Raw genomic sequence first — 26957 nt, 5'->3', positions numbered from 1 at the left:
TCCTTTTTACATGAAGCTTTAGTTTTGCTACTGTTTAAAAGAAAAAGACAATACATATGTTAAAAAACTATGAACTCAGGCCGGGCGGTGGTGGCGCACGCCTTTAATCCCAGCACTTGGGAGGCAGAGACAGGCGGATTTCTGAGTTCGAGGCCAGCCTGGTCTACAGAGTGAGTTCCAGGACAGCCAGGACTAAACAGAGAAACCCTGTCTCGAAAAACCAAAAAAAAAAAAAAAAACAACAACAAAAAAAAAACCTATGAACTCTAGCCTAGGCATGGCTGTAAACTGTAATCCCAGTACTCAGGAGTATGAGGCAAAAGGATTGCCGTGAGTTTGATGCCAGCCAGGGCTAAGGATGAGACCTTGTCTCAAAATCAAACAAATGGAAAAGAACTCTAATTATGATCTGATCACTATTTTGGAACTTATATTTTTAAGATTTCTTGTGTGGGGCATTAGAGTTTTACAGTCAGCAGTAGTTTGGGCTTTCCTGACCACAAAGGAATTCTTTTCGAAATGATGTAAATAGTCCATAAAGGGAACTTTTGTTTGATAATGAGTGGATGCCAGGGCCTTGACCCCTAGACGACCCGACCTTAGACAGCATATGTCATGAAGCAGTGAACTAAGGTTCTGAATAGAGCTAGGATTTGCTTTATTGACTAGTAAGTGTACCATGGTAAGAAAAAACCGCTCATATATCCCATTAAAAATTAAATATAAATTCCTTCCACTTCTAACCAGTTATATACAAACTATCAGGCGTTTGATTTAGGAAGAATTTGAGTAGAAACAACGTGTAGTGTGCTATCACTGAAGCACATGCGTGTCTGCAGAAGGGGGTGGTTGGTTTAGGGGTGAAGATTTTCATGTCTCGAAGAGAAGCATCTTCAGAGAGAAAGCAGTCCCCTTCTGCCCTGTTGCTATGGCATTGCTCTTCATCTGCCAGTAGGAGCTGGCCTGTTTATTCCTGTTCCCTGACTTTGGGCAAAACCTCAAATCACACTGTTAGTGGCATATAGGGAAGTGAAGAGGAAGAGTCCTGTCTGGAGCCTCAGAAGAACATGAGCCTTTAGTGAGTTGAGTTTGGAAATGATTGTTAACTGCTATAAACACCAGTACTTAGTCTCTAAAATATGAGAAAATACTAGTACTTGTTACATATGATGACTATTACAGAATGTGTAGTAATACCTAATACTTTTTTTCTTTCATTTTTGCTTGTTTTGTGTTTTTACATTTATTTATTGTGTGCATGTATGTACATGCCATGATACACATGTGGAGGTCAGTGGTAGTCTGTTCTCCTTCCACCACGTAGGTCCTGGGAATTGAACTCAGGTTATCAGGTATGGCAGCAATCACCTTTACCTACTAAGCCATCTTGTTGGCCTCTATTTGGGTTTTGGTTTTTTGTTTTGTTTTTTGAGACAAGTTCTCACTCAACAGTGCAGACTGGTCTTTAATTTGTAGCAGTCCTCCTTTCTCAGCCTTGAAAGTGTTGGATTACAGGATTGGGCCATCCTGTGCAGCTATGCATCCATGCTTGATGGCACATGCCTGTAATCCAAGTACCTGAGAGATGGGGGGCAGGAAGGTCAGGAGGTCAAGATCATCTTCAGCTACAAAGTGAGTTTGAGGCTAGCCTGAGCTGCACAAGACCTGTCTCAAAACCAGAAGCCTGAACACTGATGTGGATACCCATAGGTAATGAGGTCAGACCCTGCCTACTTTCTACCATTTCCCCGGTAGATCCCCAGTATTTCCCCCCCCCCCCCCCCCCCCCGCCCCACTGGATCCTGGACTTCTAGGTGAGAGTGGTTCTATCACATCAGCTTGCTGATTCACAGTGGTCTACTAATTCTGTCTTGCTGTCCTAGTCTGTTGGTTACATTGTTATTCATTGCCTGTTGCATAGCAAAGGAGGAACTCCAGCGATAGAACTAAGCCAGGGTAACGGGGTCCTCATGAACCACCCAGTTCATCTGGAACTTATACTGTAACTGGATGTTTTTATGTCATAAGAAATTTTTGCTGTTTTATGAATGTTCTGAGAGAAGAAAACAGAGAAATAGAGTGACAGTCAGCCTTAAACAATAGAACATGCTCAAGATATCAGAAAAGAGCCATTATCTCCTTATGTTTTGAAGGATATGTTAATTCCTTTTTGAAACTTGACCTCTGAAAACAGTGTGCTTGTTTTGCTTTACCTGTTTCTGGATTGTACCTATGGAAGATCAGAATACAGAGGTTTTGTTTTCTTTCATTTTATTTTTAATAGCCCATCCTTACTTATTTGTTTACTCCGTGTGTGTTGTGAGTACAGAGGTGTCAGAGAACAATTTGTGGGACTTAATTCTCTCCTTCACCATGTGGGTTTTAGAGATCAAATTTAGATTATCCAGCTTGGAGGCAAGTGTGCTTATCCACTGAGCCATATCACTGACAGAATACTAACTCCCCCCGCCCCCTTTTCAGTCAAGAGTCTCACTGTGCAGTCCAGGCTGACCTTGAACTTTCAGAGCTCCGTCTGCCTCCATCTCCCCAGTCCTGATCCCCTAAGTACACAGTGGTTTTCTTGTTTGCTCTCCATTCATCCATTGATATGTGGTCCTTTTTTTTCTCTTCATAGTGGCAAGACTTGAGAATTATAGTGAGAAAAGAAAATCAAACATTCACTACACAAAGCAGTTATGTTTCTAACAAATAAGTACACCATTAAGACACCCCTCTAACTATTTCTCCTCTGTGCTGGTTCACACCCTGGTTAGATCTCCATGAGACTTATGCCACCATTAGTCAAAGGGACAAGCCAAGTAACCTCAAGGGCAGTAGTTCAAAATGAAGTAAAACGGTAACCTGGGACCAGGGTAAACCAAATGCCCAGCTTTCCCAAGGATGGCAAAGCTGAAAGAGAGCAGGAACTCAGCTTGAAGCTACACGTGTCTTTTCCTAAGAGAACAGCCATCCAACAGGTCAAAGGAGGCCCAGAGTTGGGAAGCAGTGCAAGGAGAGTTTGAGTCATGTTCCTGAAGGGACAGCAAAGTGCAGCCAGGAAGACTAATGGCACTGTGAAATCTTAAGGAAGAGAGCAACAAGGTTCAAGACATAAGGGGAGGGTGTTGGAAAGGAAGTAGACAGGAAGGGCACACCCATCACTGCCAACAGTCTGTCTCCATACTGATGTCCACCCATCGTCATGTGGGGACTTCAGATTTACCTAAGTACAATGGTGGCGTAGCCAGAAATTAGGAGATTAAAGTTGAAAGAGGAGTGACTTCAAGGGTAGGAAATCAGACATTGTGCCTGCAGAGGAGCAACAACAAGGACCCCAGACGAGATCTCACAATGTTTTAAATTTTCCAGGTTGGTTGAGAAGGGGAAGGGGGATATGAACAGAAAGAAAGAGGGAAGAGGGGGGAGAGAGAGTTCACATACATATACATATCTGATAGAGATATGTATGCCCTAAAATGTCTTTTCATCGTGATAGAAAATATTAGACCATTTTAATAGATGTCCTCAGTGGGCTGTATTCTGTGGCTATTCTGTTGAAAAGTTATTATCAGAAAAGAAAAAAATAAGAAAATGCTTATGAATGTGATGTCTAAGTGAATTTTTTCTCCCTTTTTGATCCCATAAGGATGTTGATAAACATTAACCCAGGAAAACAACAATAGTGATCCTTCTCAGAGAACTTTCTAGAAGAGCTTCCCCTGCGAAATCCTAGTCCCTGTGTCTGTGTATAGAGGAAGTCTTGCACATTGGACATGGCTGCTGAGAGGTGCTGGAGAGCACGTTCTCAGGATTCATGCTTCCTTGGGAGGTAATAAGGTCTTAAAGACAGTTACTCGGTAAAGTACTGCACAAGACCTAACTATTGTGCCCAGGACCAGTGTCTTTAGGTATCTTGCTGCTTTGTCCCATTTCTCCCTTTGATTCTCATGTCCCCACTAATGGCTGCTCTGCTTCAGCACTGCCCCCCCCCAGCTTTATTGCCCCCATGTGCTTGCTGCCTTCTTATGAAGGCTCCCTGACTCCTCTGCAGCCTCAAGCACTTTCTCTTCTTCTGCCTCTCCTCCTCCCTCCACTTACAGTGACCTTTCAGCTTTCCGGATTTGTTGATGGTGGTAAAATGCTTTTATAGCACTGCACGTTGCTCTTGAAAAGCTCACATCCTACAGAACCATGTACTGGGCACAGGTAAACGCTGGGGGAAGGATTACAAGCTGACCATTTAAAGTCAAACCTATGAACAAACAGAAAGCTATCTAACTTAGTAATCGGAGCACTGATCATAATAGCAGTCCTAGCCAGATATGGCAGCTCACCTGGAGTCCCAACACTTGAAGGCACACACATGAGAAACCTGCGAGTCCTCACAGCAAGAGCTAGCAAGCGCCAGGCCAATCTGGATGACAGAGTGAGACCCTGTCACAAAAAGCCAATATACTAAATAAGTAAAGCAACAGCGTCACAAGTTAGCTCACCAGCATTTGCACATGGGAAGAAGTCAGCCCATCTCTGCGGCCTTATGCTTGGAGTTCATGTTTTCTTTAGGCTCTAAAATCTTAAAAATGTTTTCTTTTTTATAGACATTAGTTTTTTCAAAAGTTAAGATACCAACTAAGGTTGTCTTCCTCGGTCAGTTTGGGGTTTTGTATTTTGTTTTTGTTTTGATTGCACTGAAATATCTTTGCATCCTCCTCATTTGCCTTTGCCCTGTCCCCAGGTACTTAGCATGATGGGAAGTGGGTCAGCTCTGAAGTCAGAGAGCTGTGGACTTCTTGCAGAAAGTGTCTGTGTAGGACTGCTATCTCTTCTTTTGTGGACGTATTGTCACTGTGTCCTCTTTAATCATGTGGAAGCCTGTCCATGCTGAAATTTGATGTATGAGCCAATATATTTTCTGTGTTAGCTGATACATGTTCATGTGTTTCAGTCTTACAAAGCTAAAGTACTTTGAAGCAACATGCTTTGTGCCAGAGTGGCTTATGTCTGTTTCATCCCTCAATGAGTCTATGAACTCACTGAGGACAGAGACTGACTCAGACACGTCAGTGTTCTCCCAACAGTGACTGGCATGGTGCCTTCCAGAGCCTAAAATGTGTTATTGGCTTAAATTATGTGCTGTGCTGTATAATAAATACAGATATGTGCCGTGTAGGAAGGCCCTTAATATGAGGCTGAGAGAGTCCGGGTATGATGTGTTCTGTCCCTTTGCTTCCAGCACCTGCCTCTTAGATTGGGAGTTCTCCATTTTAAAGATTACACACTGTCACATACACTTGTTTCTCTCAGCCATCTGAGACATGTTGTGACCTCTGGTGTTTCTTAGGGATTAAGTTCGGCCTGTGTAAGTCTGTCAGCTCGTGTCTATTTGGATGCAGTGGGATGAACAACACTAAAAGAAAGGTCTTTAACCAGAAACTGGTCGTTTCTGTGTACTATATTGACTGAAGTGGAAGTAGTCTGCACTCCTTACATCACCAAGGAGATGACTCAGGAAAGGCAAGAGAAACAGATGCTGAATTCATCTTTCCTAGAGCTTTTACAGTTGGAATTATTCCTATTTAATTCTTCCTCTGAATAGAAGCAGTTGCTGTCCTGTAGTTGAAACAGAATGCACATATGTCAGCTGAGACGTATCTCTACCACTCACTAAGCTTACGATCCTGGGCGTTACACAGGAGACCACTCAAGCGTTAACATTGGTTCTGTCTTTCTTCAGAATGTGAAGAGACTCCTGCAGAATCCGAAAGTCACAGAATTTGATGCAGTTCGCTTGGTGATGCTTTATGCTCTACATTATGAGCGCCACAGCAGCAATAGCCTACCAGGACTCATAGTGGACCTCAGGAGTAAAGGTGTTGCTGAAAAGTATCGGAAGGTAGCCTGATGTGTGTGTGCTTATGTGTATTTTATTGTAATAGAGCAGGTCTCACTCTCTGCAGCCCTGGGGAATCCTCACTCTTAGGTCCGCCTGTCTCAGCCTCCCAGGTGCTAGGACTACTGCTGTGTTGCTAAAATTCTTTCCCAGGGGGAGATTTAGGCAATGATCCCAACAAAAAAAATGAGGCATGGTTCTGCCACAGTTTACTGGGGTTCCTGACAGAGCACAGGTGAGGGGTATGGGCGTTCCTCCCCCTGGAAAGCCTTTACCCAGTTGGGATGAGGGTTCCCCATCCTGCAGAGATGGTGCTCTCCTTCTCCAGTTTCCCCCTCCCTGTGTACTGTAGCCTTCATGATGCCATATGCCATTAAGGCAGCGTTGCATCCAACAGGTGGTAAGGAGCAGCTGGATCGTCTGGTGGGGTGGGGCACAGGCACTCAGAAGGCTGCTGAGAGGACTCTTTTGCAAGGGGCACAGCTGAGCTCCCTAATGGCAGTCACTCACACCATAGCACAAAACCCAATTCCAAATTTATAGAGTAAAGCCAAACTCCAGGAGCCAAATCTGTTATAGTCTCAGCCCCAGCAAAAGATAAATCGTACTATTTATTTACAAGGTGCACAGTTCCATCCTCTCATGTCTTCATTGCCCTAATAAAGTCATTTTTTAAAAATTATTTAATTATTTAATTATTTTTTTATAATTTTTAAATTTTTTAAAATTTATATATTTAATTATTTAATTATTTAATTATTTTTTTTTAATGAAATGAGCTTCCTGATACTGAAACAATAAAAGGTTGTTTCTTCTTATTTTTTTTCTTTTACAGCTGGTATCTGCAGTTGTTGAATATGGTGGTAAACGAGTTAGAGGAAGTGACCTCTTCAGCCCCAAAGATGCCGTGGCTATTACCAAACAGTTTCTCAAAGGACTGAAGGTATAGCTTTAGTCAGAAACAATGAAAAACGCTGAGGCTGAGTGTGACCTGATGTGATCCTAACAGTGTGTTCTGGATTGTAGTGCTCTGGCCACCCAGTGAAATCACAGCAGACAGTCTCTTGAATTGTTGCCTCTGCTGCAATGTGCCTGCACTGGGCCAGGTAGCTGAGCCCCTGGGAGTGATGGGGCGTTTCCAGGAAGTGTGAGCAGTTCTGCAGTCACACCTCTTTTCCCTGTATTTGTAATTTAAAATGTATTAAGTTTTAAGTTCTCTCTCTCTTTCTCTTTCTCTTTCTCTCTCTTTGTGTGTGTGTGTGTGTGTGTGTGTGTGTGTGTATGTGTGTATGTGTGTGTTGATGGTTTGTGGTTTTTCTGGTTTTTGGTTGGTTGGTTCTGTTTTTGAGGAGTCTCATGTAGGGCAGGCTGGTTTCAAACTCACTATGTAGCCAAGGATGACCTTGAACTTCTAATCCTCCAGCTCCCAAGTTCTGGGTGTGTACCACGACAACAAGTTTATACTGTGCTGGGAACAGAATTCAAGGCTCTGTGCATAATAAGCAAACAGTCTGCCAACTGAGCTGCATCTACAGCCTACAAGCTTCTGTTTGAAGGAAATTAAAGAGAAAACACAAGCATCTGTTGTGTTAAGAAGTCAGTCAGCAAACAACAATAAATTCGGCTCACTTTCTCCACTTACTAGTGGAGTCTTACCCACAGTTAAGATGGGTCCTTCCATATAAATAAACATAATCAAGGCAATTCCTTACTGGCATGTCTAGAGGCCCATCTACCAGGTAATTCTAGAGTGTCAAGTTGATAATACCTTCATGGGGCTCTACTAGGCCAGCTTTTTTACTTTGGTAAAAAGCTTTTCTTTTTTTCTTTTTTCTTTTTTTGTTTTTTTGAGACAGGGTTTCTCTGTGTAGCCCTGGCTGTCCTGGAACTCAGTCTGTAGACCAGGCTGGCCTCGAACCCAGAAATCCACCTGCCTCTGCCTCCCAAGTGCTGGGCTTAAAGGCGTGCGCCACCACTGCCCACCTGGTAGAAAGATTCTCTAACGTGTCTTCCCTCGTGTTTGTGGGATGAGCACTTACCAATCAATGGAGCCGCTTCTGTAGCCCCTAGCCTGTTCTTACAGTTCCACCTCAGCCTCTCTTGCCCTTCCTGTGCTTTTCTGCTTCTGTGGCCCTACCATCTCCTCTACACAGTCCTTGCTGTTTTGTTTCACAAAAGAATGAAATTCAGACAAGATAAAATATTCTAGATTTTTAAATTCCTTGAAAAGTTTATTGAAACCATATTGAAAGTAACTAGCCTTAATTTAGTACCTTTAAAAAAAAACTAGTACTTTTGTAAGACTGGAACAGTTTTGTCTAATTAAAGTGATTCTTACACAGTCTAAAACTCTAGACTGGGGAGATGGTTCACTTGGTGACGTGATTGCTGCTCAAACCTGAGCTTACATCCCCAGCAAATACATAAAAAACAAAAACAGTGGTGTGCATCTGTACTCCACAGTACTGAAGTGTGCACAGAGAAGGGGGGCACCCCTCCAGCTCTCTGGCCAGCCAATCTAGCCAAATCTGTAAGCTCTGGGTACAAGAAAATAGCCTGTCTTAGAGAATATGGGAAAGCCATTGAGGAAAATGCCCAGTGATGACCCCTGACATTTGCATGCACACACATACATGCCTTTACCCACATGTGCACATAGACACAAATGTCCTGTTTGGCTCTATTTGATTCCTATCCAGTTCATATTTGATTCTATCCCATAAGGTTTCCACTGAGTATATGTCCCTTTTCTGATGTATCATTAACTGTTTATTGCTAGCTTCCCCAAATAATATAAGAACCATTTCCATGTTTTAGGGAGTGGAAAATGTGTATACACAGCACCAGCCTTTCCTGCTTGAGACCCTGGACCATCTCATCAGAGGAAAGCTTAAGGAAAACCTCTATCCTTATTTAGGCCCCAGCACACTCAGAGACAGGTAAGGCGACAAAGCTTGGAAATAAAAACTAGGATAACAGAGGAAGCCAGAGAAACTGGAAGCACCCAAGACAGCCAGATCTTGGCCTTAGAGAAACGACCTGTCATGTAGGGAGAGACAGTGGGCACTGCTAAGAGCTGGGCTCTGTAGTCCTGTAATTGTGAAAACATCTGAGTTCTGCTGACTGACTCCATGCTTAAGATGGGATCCAGGACTTGATTTCAGGTTGGTGAATCTGTGAGCAGTGAGCTGAGGTCTGACTTACGCATGGACTGAGACCTCCAGAAACTACAGATCTGCAGACAGTGTGGCTTTTAGAAGTTACACACTTGTTTGTCTTACTTACCAAAGCTCAAGCTTGGTCTGGCATTGCAGGCTGAACTCCCGGGTACTGTGGCAGCTGAGACAGTAGGATGGTAAATTCAAGGCCTGCTGAAGCACAGAGTAAGTTCAAGGCCACAGCCTGGGTGACTTAGACCCTGTTTCAGTTTTTAAACATGTGGTGGAAAGGGGGCTTTAAGTGAAAGGGGATGAGAGAATAACTCAGTGACACTGTGCTTGTCTCCAGGCATGGGGCTCTGGGTTTATTCTCTGTACTCAAAATTTAAATATTAAAAAATTTTAAGTTCATACTTAGTCTGAGTGAAATATTCCTATGTCTACTGTTGAGAACACAGCACAGCCATGCATTCCAAACAGGCGTGCAATTTTTTGATGCTATAACAACCTGTGTAAGACTTTGCCTTTCACCAGCTTTAAGACTGAAGCTTGTCATTTACTAAATGAAAATTTAAATTTATGTTCTTACTGAGAGGAGTTATCAAAAATTTTCTCTGAACTCTGAAGATTTCTTTATTTCTAGCATATAAATCTGTGGTCTTATTACTCTACCAACTTTCTGGTACTTTGTTACATAACAATAAAAATAGATTTAAACTTGTTCTTCCTTCTTCATGAACTTCATGTGGTCTGTTAGTTGAATCTTGGCTATTTCAAGCTTTTGGGCTAATATCCGATTATCAGTGAGTAAATACCATGTGTGTTCTTTTGTGATTGGGTTACCTCACTCAGGATGATATTTTCTAGTTCCATGTATTCACCTAAGAATTTCTCGAATTCATTATTTTTAATAGCTGAGTAATACTTCATTGTGTAAACGTACCACATTTTTTGCATCCATTCCTCTGTTGAAGGACATCTGGGTTCTTTCCAGCTTCTGGCTATTATAAATAAGGCTGCTATGAACATAGTGGAGCATATGTCCTTATTATGTGTTGGAGCATCTTCTGGGTACAAGTGTGGATGCCTCGGTCCTACTTAGAAGGAGTAACAAAATACCCAAGGGAGCAAATATGGAGACAAAGTGTGGGACAGAAACTGAAGGAGGGGCCATCTGGAGACCATTCCACCTGGGTATCCATCCCATGTGCAGTCACCAAAGATAGACGCTGATATGGATGTCAGGAAGTGCATGCTGACAGGAGCCTAATATAGCTGTCTCCTTAGAGGTCTGCCAGAGTCTGACATACCCAGAGGCAGATGCTCACAGCTAACCATTGATCTGATCAAGGGTTTCCCTATGGAGAAGTTATAGAGAAGACTGAAGGAGCTGAAAGGGTTGGTGGCCCCATGAGGAGAGCAACAATACTAACCAACCAGAGCTCCCCAGGGTCTAAACCACCAGCCTGGGAGCACATAGGGAGGGACCCAGGACTCCAGCTGTATATGTAGGGGAAGATGGCCTTGTCAGGCATTCGTGGGAGAGATCTTTGGTCACATGAAGGCTGAACACTGAGTGGGGGGGGAATTCAAGGGTGGGGAGGTAGGTGGGGGCACATTTTCATAGAAGCAGGAGGAGGGGGAATGGGATAGGAGGTTCCTGGGTGGTGGTGGGGAATGGGGTAAAGGGATAAAATCTGAAATGTAAATATAATATCCAATTAAAAAATAGATTTAAAAAACAAAAACTAGAGGAGGCAGCAAAGGTGCTCAGCAGGTAAAGGTGCTTACCCCCCCACACACACACACAAGTACACACACACACACACAAGTACACACACACAAGTACACACACACAAGTACACACACACAAGTACACACACACGTACACACACACAGACATATACACACACACACAAGTACACACACATACATACACACACACACACAAGTACACACACAGACATACACACACACAAGTACACACACACACAAGTACACACAGACATACACACACACACAAGTACACACACACACACAAGTACACACACACACAAGCACACGCACACACACACACAAGTACACACACAGACATACACACAGACACAAGCATGCACACACAGACATAAACACACACACAAGTACACACACACACACAAGTACACACACAGACATACACACACACACAAGCATGCACACACAGACATACACACACACAAGCATGCATATACACACATTCACTCTCATATACAAACAAACAAACAAGTCAATGTAATGATAATAAGTTACAATCACTGAGAAAGCGGGCGTCAAGACCTGCTCCTCATCGCACTGAGATGCTGGTTACTGCCGCCTCTGTCATTTCAGGCCGAAGAGTCTTTTGGTTTTATGTGTCAGCCCTACTTATGAGCTCCCCTGCAAGGCCTGAATCATTCACTTGCTTTGGAGTAAAGAACAGGTGTTGTAGAGGCCTCAGATCCTCCCTGTACTCCACATTTTAGCAGCGTATCAGCTTCCTTATGTGTTCTATGGCATCTGTCTTTTGGCATTTCAAACATTAATGCCCCAAATAGACTTGCTATCTGACTGCCAGCCAGAGCAGGTTATTACTGGTCTGAGTGAGGATTGGATTTTGCCAAATGTGGCCAGCATACAAGCTGAGAGGCCTGATTAGCAAAGGCCATTTGTGTCCCAGGAGAAAAGGATGACTGTCTTTAGTTAGAACTAACCTAGTAGTTAGTTAATTTTAATAAAAACAACTTGTCCAGACCAGGTTGCTTAAGCCAATCTAAAATTTAAATATATACAAGTTCTACCTAGTTAAGAATTATAGTCTTACAGTTTCTTAAGACCACATTATATAAACAGCCCAACATATACAGTTGGTGTCAATTGGGTAATTTAATGTGAGAATTTTACTGTTGATATAAATCACCTATTATTTCAACCAGTAATTATCTAACAGCATTGGCAGTTTATTGTATAGATATAATGAAATTCAGAAAATGTTTTGATATTTATAGGTGACTCTTATACAGTGTGTGATTTTTTTTAACTGAGTTCCTTAAGAAGAAAACTGTTATTTGGTCCAGAATTTGCTTTTTTAATCCAAGGTTAACCCCAGATGCTATGGCTGAACATCTGGTATTAAATTCTGGGAGTACAGTCCAGTTACTTGAATAAAATGTCTAAAGACCATGCATTTAGATTGAGAGACGCCAACTGATAAGAAAAATGAAAAGCAGTCCAAATTACTCTCCTATTTGAGAAGCTTTTGAAAAACCTTGTTGAGGCTTGCAGTTAATTTGCTAAGTTATTAATGTGCTTACAGATTTCATGAGAGAACTGTGGGTTCAGGTAAGAAGAGCACACGCTGCTCTCCTGGAGGACCTGCAGCCCAGTTCCCAGTACTCACACTGTGCGGCTCACGGCCACTTCCCGCTCCAGCGCCAGGGGAGCCCACACATACATAGTGTATGCTTATATACACACATACATTAAAAACTGTTTCGCTTCAAAAATTAAAGAATTGCTGAATGAAAAAATAGCTACTTATTGATGAACGAAAGCCATGGGCCGGATGAGTGTATTAGTGCACATGAGCAAACCCTCCTGTCTTATGAGTCATTGCCAAACAAAGCTCAAAGTGATGCTCTCCCTAAATGCTCGTTAGCTGTTGCTGTCTGACGGCATTGTCACTGCGATCCAAACATGTATGCAGCTAATTCTGGGGCTGTGTTCTTTGATACAACAAATGTTTATTAAATGCTTTCAGAATGTTAAGAATTGCTGCAGGCACCAGGTTCTTTTAGAATGAAGAAGTAAACAAAAGTGTGATAGAAGAAAGAGTCACACTGCAGTCACTGTGGGGCCAGGGGAGGCCACTTGAGTTACACAGACCCTCTCTGAGGTCGTGGTATTTAAAATGGATCCTAAATTTTAAAAATCATGTAATGATTGAAGAAAAGGTACCTCAAGCAGTGGGAACACCAGAGTACAGGGCTTCAGAAGGGAGAAGTTGCCCATGAGCCAGAAAGAAATACACAGTGGAGCTGGGATGAGGGAGAATGGATGAACAGATAGATGGAGACTGGGTCATGTGGATCCTGTAGGCTCTGGTAAGGTTTGCTTTTCTTTCCTTTTTCTTTTTGGTATTATAAATATAGGAAGCCAATAATATTATACTGAGCCAAACTACAGTTACTTTTTTTTTGTTGCGCTAGTCTTACCATATAGCCCTGACTGGTCTGTAATTTGCCATACAGACCAGGCTGGCCTCAAACTCACAGCGGATCTCTGCCAGCTTCTGCCTCCCTACTGTTGAGATTAAAGGTTGTGTCACAGCCAGATCCAAACTGTGTCTTAAATGATAACTGTGAGACACTGCATTGCTAATGGAGAACAAAGAAGCAAGGAGACCCCCAAAGGAGGTTGCTTATGGCCCACGTAAGGAGTGAACGTGATTTGGCTAGAAGGTGAGGGGAAGAAAATCAATCTATTCAAGAGTAACAGAAGTCAAGGATAACTCTCAGGTTTTGAGGAGAAATTAAGAGGTGTCTATTTAATAATAAAATAGGAATGCAACATATTGCTATGTGTGGTGCCCCACATCTGTAATCCTAGCACTAAAATGACTAAGACAGAAAGTTGAAAGCTTGCTAAGATTCCATAGGACCTTATTTAAAAAAAAAATTCTGTATTAATTTAGGAGTTGATAAGACATAGATTATATAGACAAGATAGGACCACTGAAGGAGAAAATAAAAGATTGCTTAGAATCCATCACTGATCACAGGCTAAGAGCCAGCAGTAAGAATGGGAACTAATACAATAGAAGAAAAACTAGAAACCATAGTCATAAAGACAAGGTAGAGCGATTCCAGTCTTCTGCGCTGCTCCCTCTTTTGCTGCCTCTCTGTTCTAGTGAGAGTTGGACACACCCTATTCTGTCAAATCTTTCTCTGATTCACCACTTTGTCTGCCTGTCAACCAGACATCACTTTTAAACATGGGTGCTTCCTTCTACAAACTAACTTTACTCTCACTGTTTCAGGTTAAAGGTGTGTACTAAAGGTGTGTCTATAAAAGGTCTCAGGGCTGAAGAGGTGGGTCAGTGGCTAAGAACACTTATTCCTTTGCAGAGACTCAGGTTTGGTTCCAAGCATCCACTTCAGATGACTCACAACTGCCTGTAACTCCAGTTCCAAGGTGCCTGACATAACTGGCCTTCCCAAGCACCTGCATACACACCACATAAGCCATTCAGGTTCACTTACAAATAATGGCATACTTCTTCCTGGAGTATATGCAAAACTCTCTAAGATTATTCATAGAAAATCAAGATGGTATCATTCTCCATTTTGTGTAAAAAATACATAAGCATAAACATAACTGTATATCTAAGTATATGGTTAACTATACATATATATAAACATTATATATAATACATATGTGTAGATAGCATGATTTATGAAACAAGGTACAGGAAACTGCTTAATTACTGCCTCTATATGTTGAGATAGTGGTTCAATATATTCATGCCTAGCCTTCTCATTATTGTATTAGGTATTGTCATATTTAAGTAAGAATTAATTAGTCTTTAAGCTTTTTACATTATCCAACAGTGCTTTACAAACAGTAAGAATTCAATAGCCATTAAATTATGTAGATAGCAATAAATATGCCAAAATTTACTGCTGAAAAATTCAAACACAAGAATAAATTTAGTTATGCCGGGCGGTGGTGCCGCACACCTTTAATCCCAGCACTTGGGAGGCAGAGGCAGGCGGATTTCTGAGTTCGAGGCCAGCCTGGTCTACAGAGTGAGTTCCAGGACAGCCAAGGCTACACAGAGAAACCTTGTCTCAAAAAACAAAAAACAAACAAGCAAAGAATAAATTTAGTTGATAATTTAATTTTTTGTAAGTTGTCATTCACTCTGTATGAATTCTGGCTCTGCTCCTGCTTAACCCCACTATTGTCTCTGGCCAGTTTCTTGACCCTGGTCCATCACATTGAGATGTTAATTTGAGTGATCTTTATAATGGCTCAGGTCTGGTGATAGAACATATTGGCGTTATCCAGGTGCCCTACACAACTGGCCTTCCCCAGCCCCTGCAAGTGTACTGCTGCAGTATTAGGAGGCACACAGGACTGTGGCAGTGATGCAGATGTGCGAAGCCAAGCACTTGTGTCTCTTAGTCTTGGCTATCATTTGTGCTCACTGTCTGTAGGTAAGGAGTAAAGGATGTCAGTCTTCATTCTACAGATGGGCTTTGTCCTCCTATCTGACTAGTCTTTCCCGCAGTCACTGCTTATTTCTGATGCGCACACATTCATTTCATGGACTCTTGTTGCAGTCGGCTGCTTTTGTTCCTATAAAAGCCTTTTTCCCTGCAGCAAAAAAAGTCAAAAGAACTTTACTATCTCTAAGTATTCAAAAATTTAAACTTTAGGCAGAAGTGTGGTAACCCGCAAAGTAGGTTAAGTGCTACATTTGGAGAGTTTTTCCTGACTCGCTCATATATAGAAATAATTTCTACAAATACTATAGTTGACTTTTTATTTTTCTAACAAAAATAAGACATAAATTGGGCTCTCAGGATGTCCTTGTGTAGCAGGAGACAGTGTGGATGGCTGCTGTTCTCTGACATTTGCTGACTGCTTAATTAATACTTTGGGTTGCTATGGTGAATTACAGTGCACAAAAAGATGCACATGGAATTGAACTTGTGTATTCCATCATGTAAAAAACGATATTTTATACATTTTACCACTGGTCTCTTGGGAACATTTTAAAAAATTCATTGGATAAAAGAATAAAAAGGAAAATGTTATGAGATTCTTTTAAATTTGTTTTAGTTTTCTATTTGAGACCCACACGGTGGCTTATAACCATCCATAACTCAAGTTCCAGGGGATCTGAAGCCTTTCCAACCTCACCGGCACCAAGCCATGTTCCATGTTCCAGGTACATGGAACATACACTTTCAGGCAAAACATTTTATACATATACCAGAAAATAAAATCTTTAAAAATTTATTTTTAAAAATTTTCATAAGTGTTCTTCCTTTAAGCCACACTGAATCAGTGTGAGGGGGCTCAGAAAAACTTGTTTTAATTATGTCATAATCAAATATGACATAGTCATCTTTTGTTAGGTATATAAGTGAATTGAATTCTAAGACCCTATCCTTTTATCTAGGCTTTTTGGTTGTTTTATTTGTTTTAAAGGTTTGTGTGTGCCCATGTGTCTTGAGTATATTATACATGTGTGTGTCCAGGTACACATGTGCATACATGCAGAGGCCAGAAAGGGATGTTAGGTTCCTTGTCTATTATTGTCTGCCTGTTCTTTTGAGACAGGAACTTTCTTGAACCTAGGGCTCCTCCTGTCTCTGTTTCAGAACTGAGGTTACAATGCATGTATGAGGCACCCAGATTGTTATGTGGGTGCTGAGATCCACACTCTGGTCTTCATGATTGTGCAGCAAGCATTCTTAATGAGCCATCTCTCCAGCCTCACAGCTAGGTGCCGAGCTTACATTCTGCATAGCCTACATCAGAGGGCAGCTACAGACACCAGCACTGGTTGTCAGCATGCTTTCTTTGCCTGCTTGGCAGCTTTTCTGATTTACCAGATCAGGAGCTCAGAATACAAATGTTCGGATCTGACTCCCCTCATCAGTTGCTGTATTCCCTGGAAGGCAGGAAGCCCTATCCTTAATAATCGGTGCAATCCATCAGTATTTGTTTATTCAAACCCAAACTGCTTGATGGACCTCAGAGTAGAGCACTGCACATAAAATCTTATGGTTAAAAAAAAACCCACCCATTTTCTGAGACTATGATATGTCTGTCCTCTCTTCTCTGCCCTCTTGCATCAGCTACAGTCCTGAGGGCTCTCACATGATTACCTTAGCTAATCCTAATCACTCCCTCCTAATACCTCACAATGGGGATTACATTTCATTTGTGTCTGTCAGCCCTTGGGGGACACCCTCAAGCCATAGTGGGCAGCTACTACCTACATATGGCTAATGTTACTGGAGTTAAAATTTTAATTACATCAGTTTAAATCATCACATTTGAAGGAGCTGTAGAGGGTGTGTAGATCACCAGTGGCCTAGTGGCTAGACTCTAGGCACGTTAGTGAAAGGTTAGGGCGATGAAATAGCGCTACCTAGGGAGCTCAGGAAGTGGCCACTAATAGAGTAGAGGAAAAGCCAAGAGCATAATGTCCTAGAAACTGGATGGAGAGAGTTTATCCAGGAGACGCAGATAATCAGCTTGTCAAATGCTGCTAGCAGATCAAGTAAGACAGAGACTAAAGGACAGTTACTTGGAGTTAACGTGGTTCAACTCTGACAACAGAAGTTACTTAGTAGAGTCCAGAGCCAAACTACCTAAGATTAGCTTAAGATGGAATGACCAGATCATAATAATAAGTCACAATGAAACTCTGCTTTGTCACCTAAACATTTAAAGGGGCCAACAGCTTTTAAATGCATGGTCCTGACACATGGGGGGCAGGCACTCTGCTGGATTGCTGGTGTGATGACATATGCCAAACACCTAGGAGAGCCCTCTCACAAAAATGACGGGCTCACTGTGAGCCTTAATTAGCCTAGAACTTGCTATGTGGGCCAGATTGGCCTAGAGTGCACAGAGATCTGCTTGTCTCTACCTCCCCAGTGCTGGCATTAAAGGCATACATCATCATGCCCAATTTAAAACTTTTTAAAAACGATTTTATGTTTTTATATGTATGCATGTTTGCCTGTGTATAAGTACACCCCATGTGTGCCTGGTGCCCACAGGGCAGAGAGGATAGGACATTGGAGCCTCTGAAACTGGACTTGCAGAGGATTATGAGCCACCATGTTGGTCCTGGGAACTGAACCTTGGTCCTCCACAAAAACAGCAACTTTTAATCACTGGGCCATCTTCCCAACTCCCTCTCTCAAGTTTTTAAATGTATAACATGGAGGCTGGCAAGACATCAAAGGAATTTGCTGCCAGGCCTGATGACCTGAGTTGAATTCCCAAGATCCCACATGGTGAAAGGAGAGAACCAATTCCCACAAGTTAGTCTTTGACATCCACACACATTTGGTGTGTACAGGAATGCCTGTGCCCCACCCCAAACACACACAAATTTAAATGTACTATATATCCAAGAGAATGGTAGGAGCAGAACCGTGTGTATGGAATGCTTTGTGTTTGTGTTTCACAGGAGTGCCACACTGGTGGACACAGAGATGAGCAACAGTTTTCACCTCTACAGGAATGCTGGGGTGGGGTGGGGAGGGGAGAGGGGACAGGGATGACACAGCAAAAATGTCTTCAGCAGGTTTTGTGTCCTGCTGGGTACTTGCCTTTATCTACTTCAGAATAGTTTGGGTGTCTTTAACTGTTACTGGTTGGCTGGTTAGTTGGCATTTAAATTACACTTATTTATTTATGTATGTGTAAGCACATGTATGGGGTTCAGATGATATCTTGCAGGAGTGTGCTTCCTCCTACCATTTTAGTTCTGGGTATTAAACTTAGGCCATCAGGCTTAGTGATAGGCACTCTTACCCAGTGACCTAATCTTTGTGGCTCTGATTTATTTTTTTTATACCATCCCACTATAGAGCCTGGTTGGACTGAAACTCACTACATAACTAGATTAATCTCAAGTCTTCAGATTCCTCTGCCTTCCCAAGTGCAGGTATGACCTGTATGCACCACCACAGACAACTCCAAGGCTTATAAATAAAAATTTGTAAAATATTTTTGAGTATGTAGTAATATGTAACTCTTAGAGCACTGTAGCAGGATACACTGTTTGTCTGGGTGGTTTTTGTTTTATGGTATTAAGAATGGACCTCCAGGCCTTGCACATGCCAGGATATCTCTGGTCTGTAGTGGGACTTTTAATGAATTTTATTTTAAAAGGTAAATTTAGAGCTTTTAACAATAGTTAAAAGCACTGACTGCTCTTCCAGAGGACCTGGGTTCAAGTCCCAGCACCCACATGGCAGCTCACAACCATCTGTAAATCCAGTTCCAGAGGATCTGCCACTCTCTTTCTGGCCTCATGGGCATGGACATCCATGCAGACAAAATATCCATGCACATAAAAGAAGTATAAATAAATTTGTAAAAAAAATTAAGTAAATTTAGTGTTGTAAAGACAATATTTTTATCCTAACTCCCAGAGACCTGTCATAATTGGCCCTCTAACTAGCTAATTGCAAAATAACTACTTCTTTTTATTTTCAAATGTGCATATGCTCCACTGAAGAGTTTCTATAGTTCAGAGACCATCTGAACTTACTCAGTTAGCTATAATATCTGATTCTATCTCCATAAAGTCCTATAAGAACAAATACTGTCTTGGTTTAATTGCTTCAAGGTAATTTAGAAAGACATATGGAAATACAAAGAAGAAATGTACACTTACATTTTCCCATAATTACACGTAAGTATGTATATTCTGACTTTAGTTTTGGGCCCCAATTTCCAAAATTGATGCTTCTGCTTGATGTAGTTTTTAAAAACTGTATTGTGACAAAATTGTTTGTCTGGTTTATTTTCTCTTCTTCTGATGGCACAAAAAAAAGAAAAGGAAGACACACTTGAATAGCTGAAAACATGACCTTGTTCCACCTGCAGAAGGAGCTGACAGGAGGTGTCTTTTCCTTTATTATGAAGCCATTTTGATAAGACAGAAACACACAGCAAACAACATAGTGCCTGCCACCATGATGAAACCAGTGGCCAAGGTGATTCATCAGAGACCAGTGTCAAATCGGTTATTATGAAAGAATGCAGACATAGGTTTACACTAATAACTTATATGTTCTATTCTTTTCATGTAATCATCATACTTAGTGATGTTGGTCTCACAGCATAGGGACATACAGTATACCAGTATTCTGCAAATGCTTGGAGTCCCTAGGCAGGGCCACAGTAAATAACACTATAGAAAACTCTTGACACAGGGCTGTGTATGAGGGAGATGTGTGATACAAGCATAAATTACTGCCTTATTGACAGCATGTTGCAATACAGCATTCTCAGCCTCTTGAATATAGAAGAATATTTTTGCATTTGGTTCCAGCAAACACCATTGTGCTATTCTGAAATCCCCAGCACAGAAATAAGACATCCGCTCATAAGCAGAAAGCAAATCACTATTCAGCACTTCCTTCTGTTTCCTGCCAATTTGAGATAATTAAAACTTTTTTTAAACCCTTTATTCTGCTTTGATTCTGCTTCCTTCACCAAAAATGGGGTGGGGGGACCGTAGAAATTGAAACTGTGTGTATAATGATAACAACCCTTTATTTGTTATTAAAAAAACCCCTTTCATGGCTTAGCCTGTGACATTCTATCTGTCTTCATTATCACAGGCCTCAGGATATCATCGTGTTTGTTATTGGAGGAGCCACCTATGAAGAGGCACTGACAGTCTATAACCTGAACCGCACCACTCCTGGAGTGAGGATCGTTCTGGGAGGAACAACAATCCACAACACAAAAAGGTAAAAGACCCGCTTTGGTCCTACAGTCCTCCCTGTACTGGGAACTACGTCAGATTCCCTGTGTCCTGGAAAGACTAATGAGCAAACCACAGTGAAGCACATGCTCTGGCACCTGCAGACCTGCTCTGAGAAGGCAGCGTCTGAGAGGTAGGAACTGAGTTTGTGAGGCACGTCCATGCTATACTGCTAGAAGTTGTGTGTTCTATGCTCAGAGACAGAGAACCTATAAGAACCAAATAGACACTTTGAACAAAGCCAAACAAAGCCCACTACTGTACTGGGTGTCTCTGTTGATTAACCATGGTCAGTATGTACTTAGGGAGAAGACACAAAGACAAGCTAAAGAGTCAGTCTCAAGTACTGTTATCAGGAGGGAATGCAGAACAGAAGCAAGGAAATGAGGTGAGAGAGAGAGAAGAACTACAGATTCTTCAAGTGTGAGACAGACAGAGAGAGAGAGAGAGAGAGAGAGAGAGAGAGAGAGAGAGAGAACTATGGATTCTTCAAGTGTGAGACAGACAGAGAGAGAGAGAGAGAACTATGGATTCTTCAAGTGTGAGACAGAGAGAGAGAGAGAGAGAGAGAGAGAGAGAGAGAGAGAGAGAGAGAACTATGGATTCTTCAAGTGTGAGACAGAGAAAAAGAACTACGGATTCTTCAAGTGTGAGACAGAGATACACACACACACACAGAGAGAGAGAGAGAGAGAGAGAGAGAGAGAGAGAGAGAGAGAGAGAGAAGAACGATGGATTCTTCAAGTGTGAGACAGAGAAAGAGAGAAGAACTACAGATTCTTCAAGTGTGAGACAGAGAGAGAGAGAGGGGAACTATGGATTCTTCAAGTGTGAGACAGAGAGAGAGAGAGAGAAGAGAAGAACTACGGATTCTTCAAGTGTGAGACAGAGAGAGAGAGGAACTATGGTCTTCAAGTGTGAGACAGAGAGAGAGAGAGAGAGAGAGAGAGAGAGAGAGAGAGAGAAGAACTACGGATTCTTCAAGTGTGAGACAGAGAGAGAGAGAGAGAGAGAACTACGGATTCTTCAAGTGTGAGACAGAGAGAGAGAGAGAGAGAGAGGAACTATGGATCCTTCAAGTGTGAGACAGAGAGAGAGAGAGAGAGGAACTATGGATTCTTCAAGTGTGAGACAGAGAGAGAGAGAGAGAGAAGAACTACGGATTCTTCAAGTGACTGAGGGAACTGGCAGTGCTCACGAGGAAGAGAATACACAGGTAGAGCCTGACATGAAGCATGAGTACATGAAGGGAGAGCTTGCTCTATTTAGAGCTCACTCCACACAGGGCCCACTATCAAGAATGTGTGTAGCACAGTAAACAGTTTAATTAACACCAGAAGCATGGAAAACCTGGGGGCAGGGCTGAGGAGTTTTTATTTTTTTATATAAGAAAGTAGAAAACATTGAAGTTTTTGATCAGGAAAATTACAGGAAATGTATGTTGTTTTAGGAATATGAATGTGGCAGCAAGTGGTAGGAAGACTGCTAGACTAGAGAGATGGGTCGATTTGGGGTTACTGATTGGTCTGAGGGGTCTGTGCTGACACATGTGGGTTTGGGTAACAGAGTCATGAACAGGATTTATATGTTTTTAAATTACATATTATTTTGATTTATAAACATAATTTTGCCTTCATTATGGAAGTAATGTGCACCTATTGTAAAGGGTTTTATTTTTTAGTTCAGAAAGTATACAGAGAAGGAAAATTCCACAGCCCAACCACTTAAATATTGTTAGTGTTGAATAGATCACCATTATCTGTTGACAGATTTTTGAACAGCAGGACCACTTGGGTTTTAACCCTAGCTTTCCCTGAACTCTTCTTGTGAACGTGGACAAGCCACTTAGCCCCTTTGCCAGTGTCCAGAATGTGCTGACACATACATATTCATAGTATGTGTGAATTGCTGGGGAATGTCCTTGCCCACTTTATATTAGGATATTCTTCTGATTTTTCTTAATTGTTTTTACATTTCTATATGTATAACTAAGAATATTAACCATTAATCTTATATTTCACAATCTGATTTAGACTATTTGATTTTCTTAAATATTTATTTACTTAATTATTTGTGAATGAGTGTTTTGTCTGCACATATGCTTAGCATGTGTGTGCCTGCTGCCCCAAGAATCAGTGAAGGCATGGAGTCCTTGAAACTGGTCAAGAATGGTTGTGAGCTGTCATGTGGGTTTTGGGAACCCAACCTGGGACCTCAGCAAGGACAAATGCTCTTAACCACTGAGCCATCTCTCCAGCCCCAGATGGTTTTGCTTTATATTAGTCAATGTTCTAGTATAAAACCTGCATTGTTGTTGCTATTATTTTCAATTTTTTATGTAGTTAAGCTGCCAGTGAGTTCTGCCTTTGATGTTATGCTTAGAAAGTTCTTTCCCAACCAAATTTATAGATGCTAACATTTTTACTATTACTTTTAGGGCTCATATTTAAACTTGCATCTTAGTAATCTATTAGAATTTCATTTTGGTTTAAACCGTGTGGTAGAGATTTATAGCTTTTATAGAAGTTATATACAGAGGTTTTTTTTCCTCCTGACACAAAATTCCTGGCAGCACTTCAATCCCATGCTTCTGCTTCTCTGGTCGCTACCTGGCTGGATGCTAAACAGTTCTCTCAGTTCTGCTGGTGTCTACCTAGAATTAGCAGTAGACTCCTGAGACTGCCCCACTCCAGACGTCAGCCTTCTGACTTACCAGCTGCAAGCTGGGAGTCCCGCAACTCATTCTTTAGATTTGGAAACAAGTTAGAGCCATGTGCAGAACTCAGGAAACCATTTCATTTGAGTTTCCTAATTTGTTAGTAAGGACATGAATCAGGAAGAAGTCAAGAGAGAATGTGCAGAGAGAGCAAGGTTTAGTGGACAGAGTGAGGAGGCTTCACACAGCAGTCTGAGAGATGTTTGAATGTCCTCATGTAATGAAGTTCTCGGGGTTCCATTATGTGGATATGCCTGATGAAATCATTGGCCATTAGTGACTTAGACTCCAGAAACTTTCCCCAAAGGCTGGGCCACAGGCTAAAAGTTGTAAGCTCTGACCATGGTTTGGTCTTTTCTGAATCCTGAAGCCCACAGGGGCAGCTTCACTGAAACAAAGGACACTCAGGAAATGCCAGGGTTTTAGGAGCTCCGTGCCAAGAGTGGGGACAAAGACATCTTTCTGTAGTACCACATACATGCCATTACATATAGAAGAGTCATCTCAGTGAAATGTCACACTGAATCACCTCTGTGACAGTGTCCTCAGAAATGCCCTTGTGTGCCTGCCTACCACACCCTAGGCCATCATTGCTTGTGGGATTTCTGTTGCCATAAATTGATTTTACCTAATCTTAAAATATATTTGTTAGCCAGATATGGTGCTTTATTCCTTTAACCACAGCACTTGGGAAGCAGAGGCAGGCAAATGTCTGTGAGTTCAAGGCCACCCTGGTCTGCAAGTTCAGACCAAAAGAGCTACAGAGTGAGACCTTGTATCAAAAACAAAATAAAAAAGAAGATAAATGAATAAATATAGAGACTAAAGCTTTTAGGTCCTGAGCTACAAGCATTCCACCACCTAACCACGCCTCACCTCCATAGAACTATACCCACCCCCATAAAGCCACACCCACTCCCATAGAGCCACACCCTGCTCCCCCATAGAGTCGACACTCAGTTTGGTTCAACTTTCCCTCCCAATCAGATTTACCTCCACTTGTCTCTCTTCTCCATCCAGTTTCTTTCTTTCATTTTGGTATTCTCTTTGGTACAATTTTATTTTTTACCAAAGAATACCCTTCTTCCAGCTGTTAGTCACCTTGTCATGTGTAAAACTGTATTACTCTGGCTAAGATCAGAATTCTGTGCTGAGACTGGAGAGATGGTGTGGCGTTAAGAGTACTTGCTATTCTTCCAAAGGATCCAAGTTCAGATCCTAGCGCCAACATCAGGTGACTCATAACTACTTAGAACTCCAGCTCCAGGGGATCTGACTACTTCTTTTGACCTCTGAGGACATGAACACACACAAACACACACACACACACAAATAAAAATGAATCTTTTTAGAAAGAGAAAAGGATAGAGGGGGAATTCTTATAAAAAAATAATTTGGGGCTGATAATTTCTGTTTAGCACTTAAAAGTCAATGAAGTTATTACTATTTTCACTTGTTTTAACAAATATTCTTTGAGGCTGAGTGTGGTAGTGCACTCCTTTAATCCCAGCACTCCTGAGGCAGAGGCAGGTGGATTTCTGTGAGTCTGAGACCAGCCTGGTCTACAAAGCCAGTGTCAGGCCAGTTTGGACATCATAGAGAGAGACTTTGCCTCAAAACCAGAAAAAGTCTTTTCTCACTATAATTGTTTGTCATTTAAAGGCAATTTTCTGATGTTTGTTTGTTTGAGAGAGACAGGGATTTGCATCTATTGTATTGCTAGACCCTCAACCTAGAACTGACCTTAATACATGCATGTAATCAAAATGGTATAAAAGCATGAAGGAGGAGGGGAATGGGATAGGGGGCTCTAAGGAGAGGAAATGGGGAAAGGAGACGACATCTGTATTGTAAATAAATAAAATATTCAATAAAAAAATTTTAAAAAGAAGAGGTGGGGGGTGTTTCTCTGTATAGCTCTGGTTGTCCTGAAACTCACTCTGTAGCCCGGGCTGGCCTTGAACTCAGAGATACCCTGCCTCTGGTGTGCTACCACCACCCAGCTGCTTCTGATTCTTTTTAAAGACTATCTTTGTTATCTTTGATGGTCTAGTTTTAATATTCTGAATGTAAATATGATTTTATTCTTATGTATACTAGTTTTATACAATTTTATGTTTTGGCAAAATCTCTGGGAAAAGTCTTGTCACATTTATTCAAATGTTGCTGCCCTTCCCCTCCTGTGGCCTCTTTCTCTGGAACTCCCTCCCGTGAGATATGTTGGGCCCTCGTGTCTCTTACTCTCCCTATCTGTTATCTCTGTGCTTTCTTCTCTATGAACTTTTCAGATCAATCTTCCAATTCAGGCATTCTCTCTCTAGCTCTGCAGACTGTGTCATTTAGAATAGGATCTGCTATACTTTAAGTTCTATTTGTTTCTTTTTCAAATTTGCCTTACTTTTGTTAATGCCCTCCTTTCTTCTCATGCTCTCAAGTTCTTTGTTTCTTTTATGTCCTATAATTTGTTAAATTAAAATGTAATTATATCACTTCTCTTTTCTGCCTCCAGTCCCTCCATGTCCCCTACATGCTCTCAAATTAATGGCCTCTTTTTCATTGATTACTATTGTTACATGTGTGTGTGTGTGTGTGTGTGTGTGTGTGTGTGTGTGTGTGTGTGTAAATGTACATATGTATACATCTAGCTATGGGACTAAAGATAAGTTTTAGAATGCAGTTAGGAATTGTGATTTTAAGTACTTCTGTAATCTGAAGTGCATGTACAAATAGCATCAACTGATATTCAAGCATCCTGGTTATCATTTGTGTACATAGAATGTTCAGTTTCATTTCTTAGTGAGGCCCCTGCATCCTGTGGAAGTCTCCACTCTAATTCCATTTCTCACTGAAGCTTATTTCCTGCCCACGCCCTTGTATAGTATTTATATATAAATATTAAACATTTTATAAGTACATACATACTAATGTTAGCCTTGATCTTTAGAATGCTGGCACAGCACCCATCCAATAGTCTTTCCATCTAATGTCTGATTCCTTTGCAGTTTCCTTCTATTGACTGACTGACTGACTGACTGACTGACTGACTGACTGACTCACTGAAACAGAGTCTCACCATGTATCCCTGGCTGACCTCAAACTCAGAGGTTCCCCCGCAACCCTGCTTCTGCCTCCTGAGTGCTGGAATTAAAGAGATGAGCCTCGGTCACCCTGTTTCCTCTTACCTTTTAAACATTTAGATACGCGCTTAAGCATGTTTGTAATTTTCTCATGCCTTTCTCTATGTCTTGTTGTAACAAGAGAACCTTTATATAATCTGCCTGAAATCCAGACATGGAAATATCAGTGAGTTAATCGGTAGGACTTGTGGAGCATGGGAAATGGTTATGACGTTATACTTCATTCTCAGATTTTTACATGCTTCAAAAGGTAGCCTTATATCTTAAAATGATCAACTTGAAGTGTTGATCCTAATTCAGTGGCTTATGAGTGTTTTTGTCATAGAAGTGACTAGTACTGTCACATTTTGTTCAGGTTTTTCCCCTTGATGCTGATAAAAAAAAAAAAAAACTGTGATGACTTTTAATAATTACTGAGCATATACTGTGTGCTAAGGACAATACTAAATATTGTACATATATTCATTTAATCCTGGTGTATACCATCATCCAAACGTTAATTAACAAG

General features: G+C 41.4%; 1 protein-coding gene across 2 annotated transcripts in view; it reads left to right on the top strand.

Annotated features, from left to right (window-relative positions):
• Vps45 (vacuolar protein sorting 45 homolog) overlaps positions 1-26957 on the top strand; it is a 64622-nt gene that overhangs the window by 20449 nt on the left and 17216 nt on the right. For both annotated transcript variants that reach the window (XM_034500994.2, XM_034500995.2), the window contains exons 11-14: positions 5735-5893; positions 6726-6833; positions 8708-8829; positions 20451-20582. In XM_034500994.2, coding sequence (XP_034356885.1) covers positions 5735-5893; positions 6726-6833; positions 8708-8829; positions 20451-20582 — 521 coding nt within the window. The remainder of the gene's footprint in view (positions 1-5734; positions 5894-6725; positions 6834-8707; positions 8830-20450; positions 20583-26957) is intronic.

The sequence above is a fragment of the Arvicanthis niloticus genome, chromosome 4 (genome assembly GCF_011762505.2).
Source record: "Arvicanthis niloticus isolate mArvNil1 chromosome 4, mArvNil1.pat.X, whole genome shotgun sequence".
Classification (NCBI taxonomy): Eukaryota; Metazoa; Chordata; class Mammalia; order Rodentia; family Muridae; genus Arvicanthis; species Arvicanthis niloticus.
The sequence above is the reverse complement of the archived record's forward strand: the minus strand, read 5'-3'. Positions and strand labels throughout refer to the sequence as shown.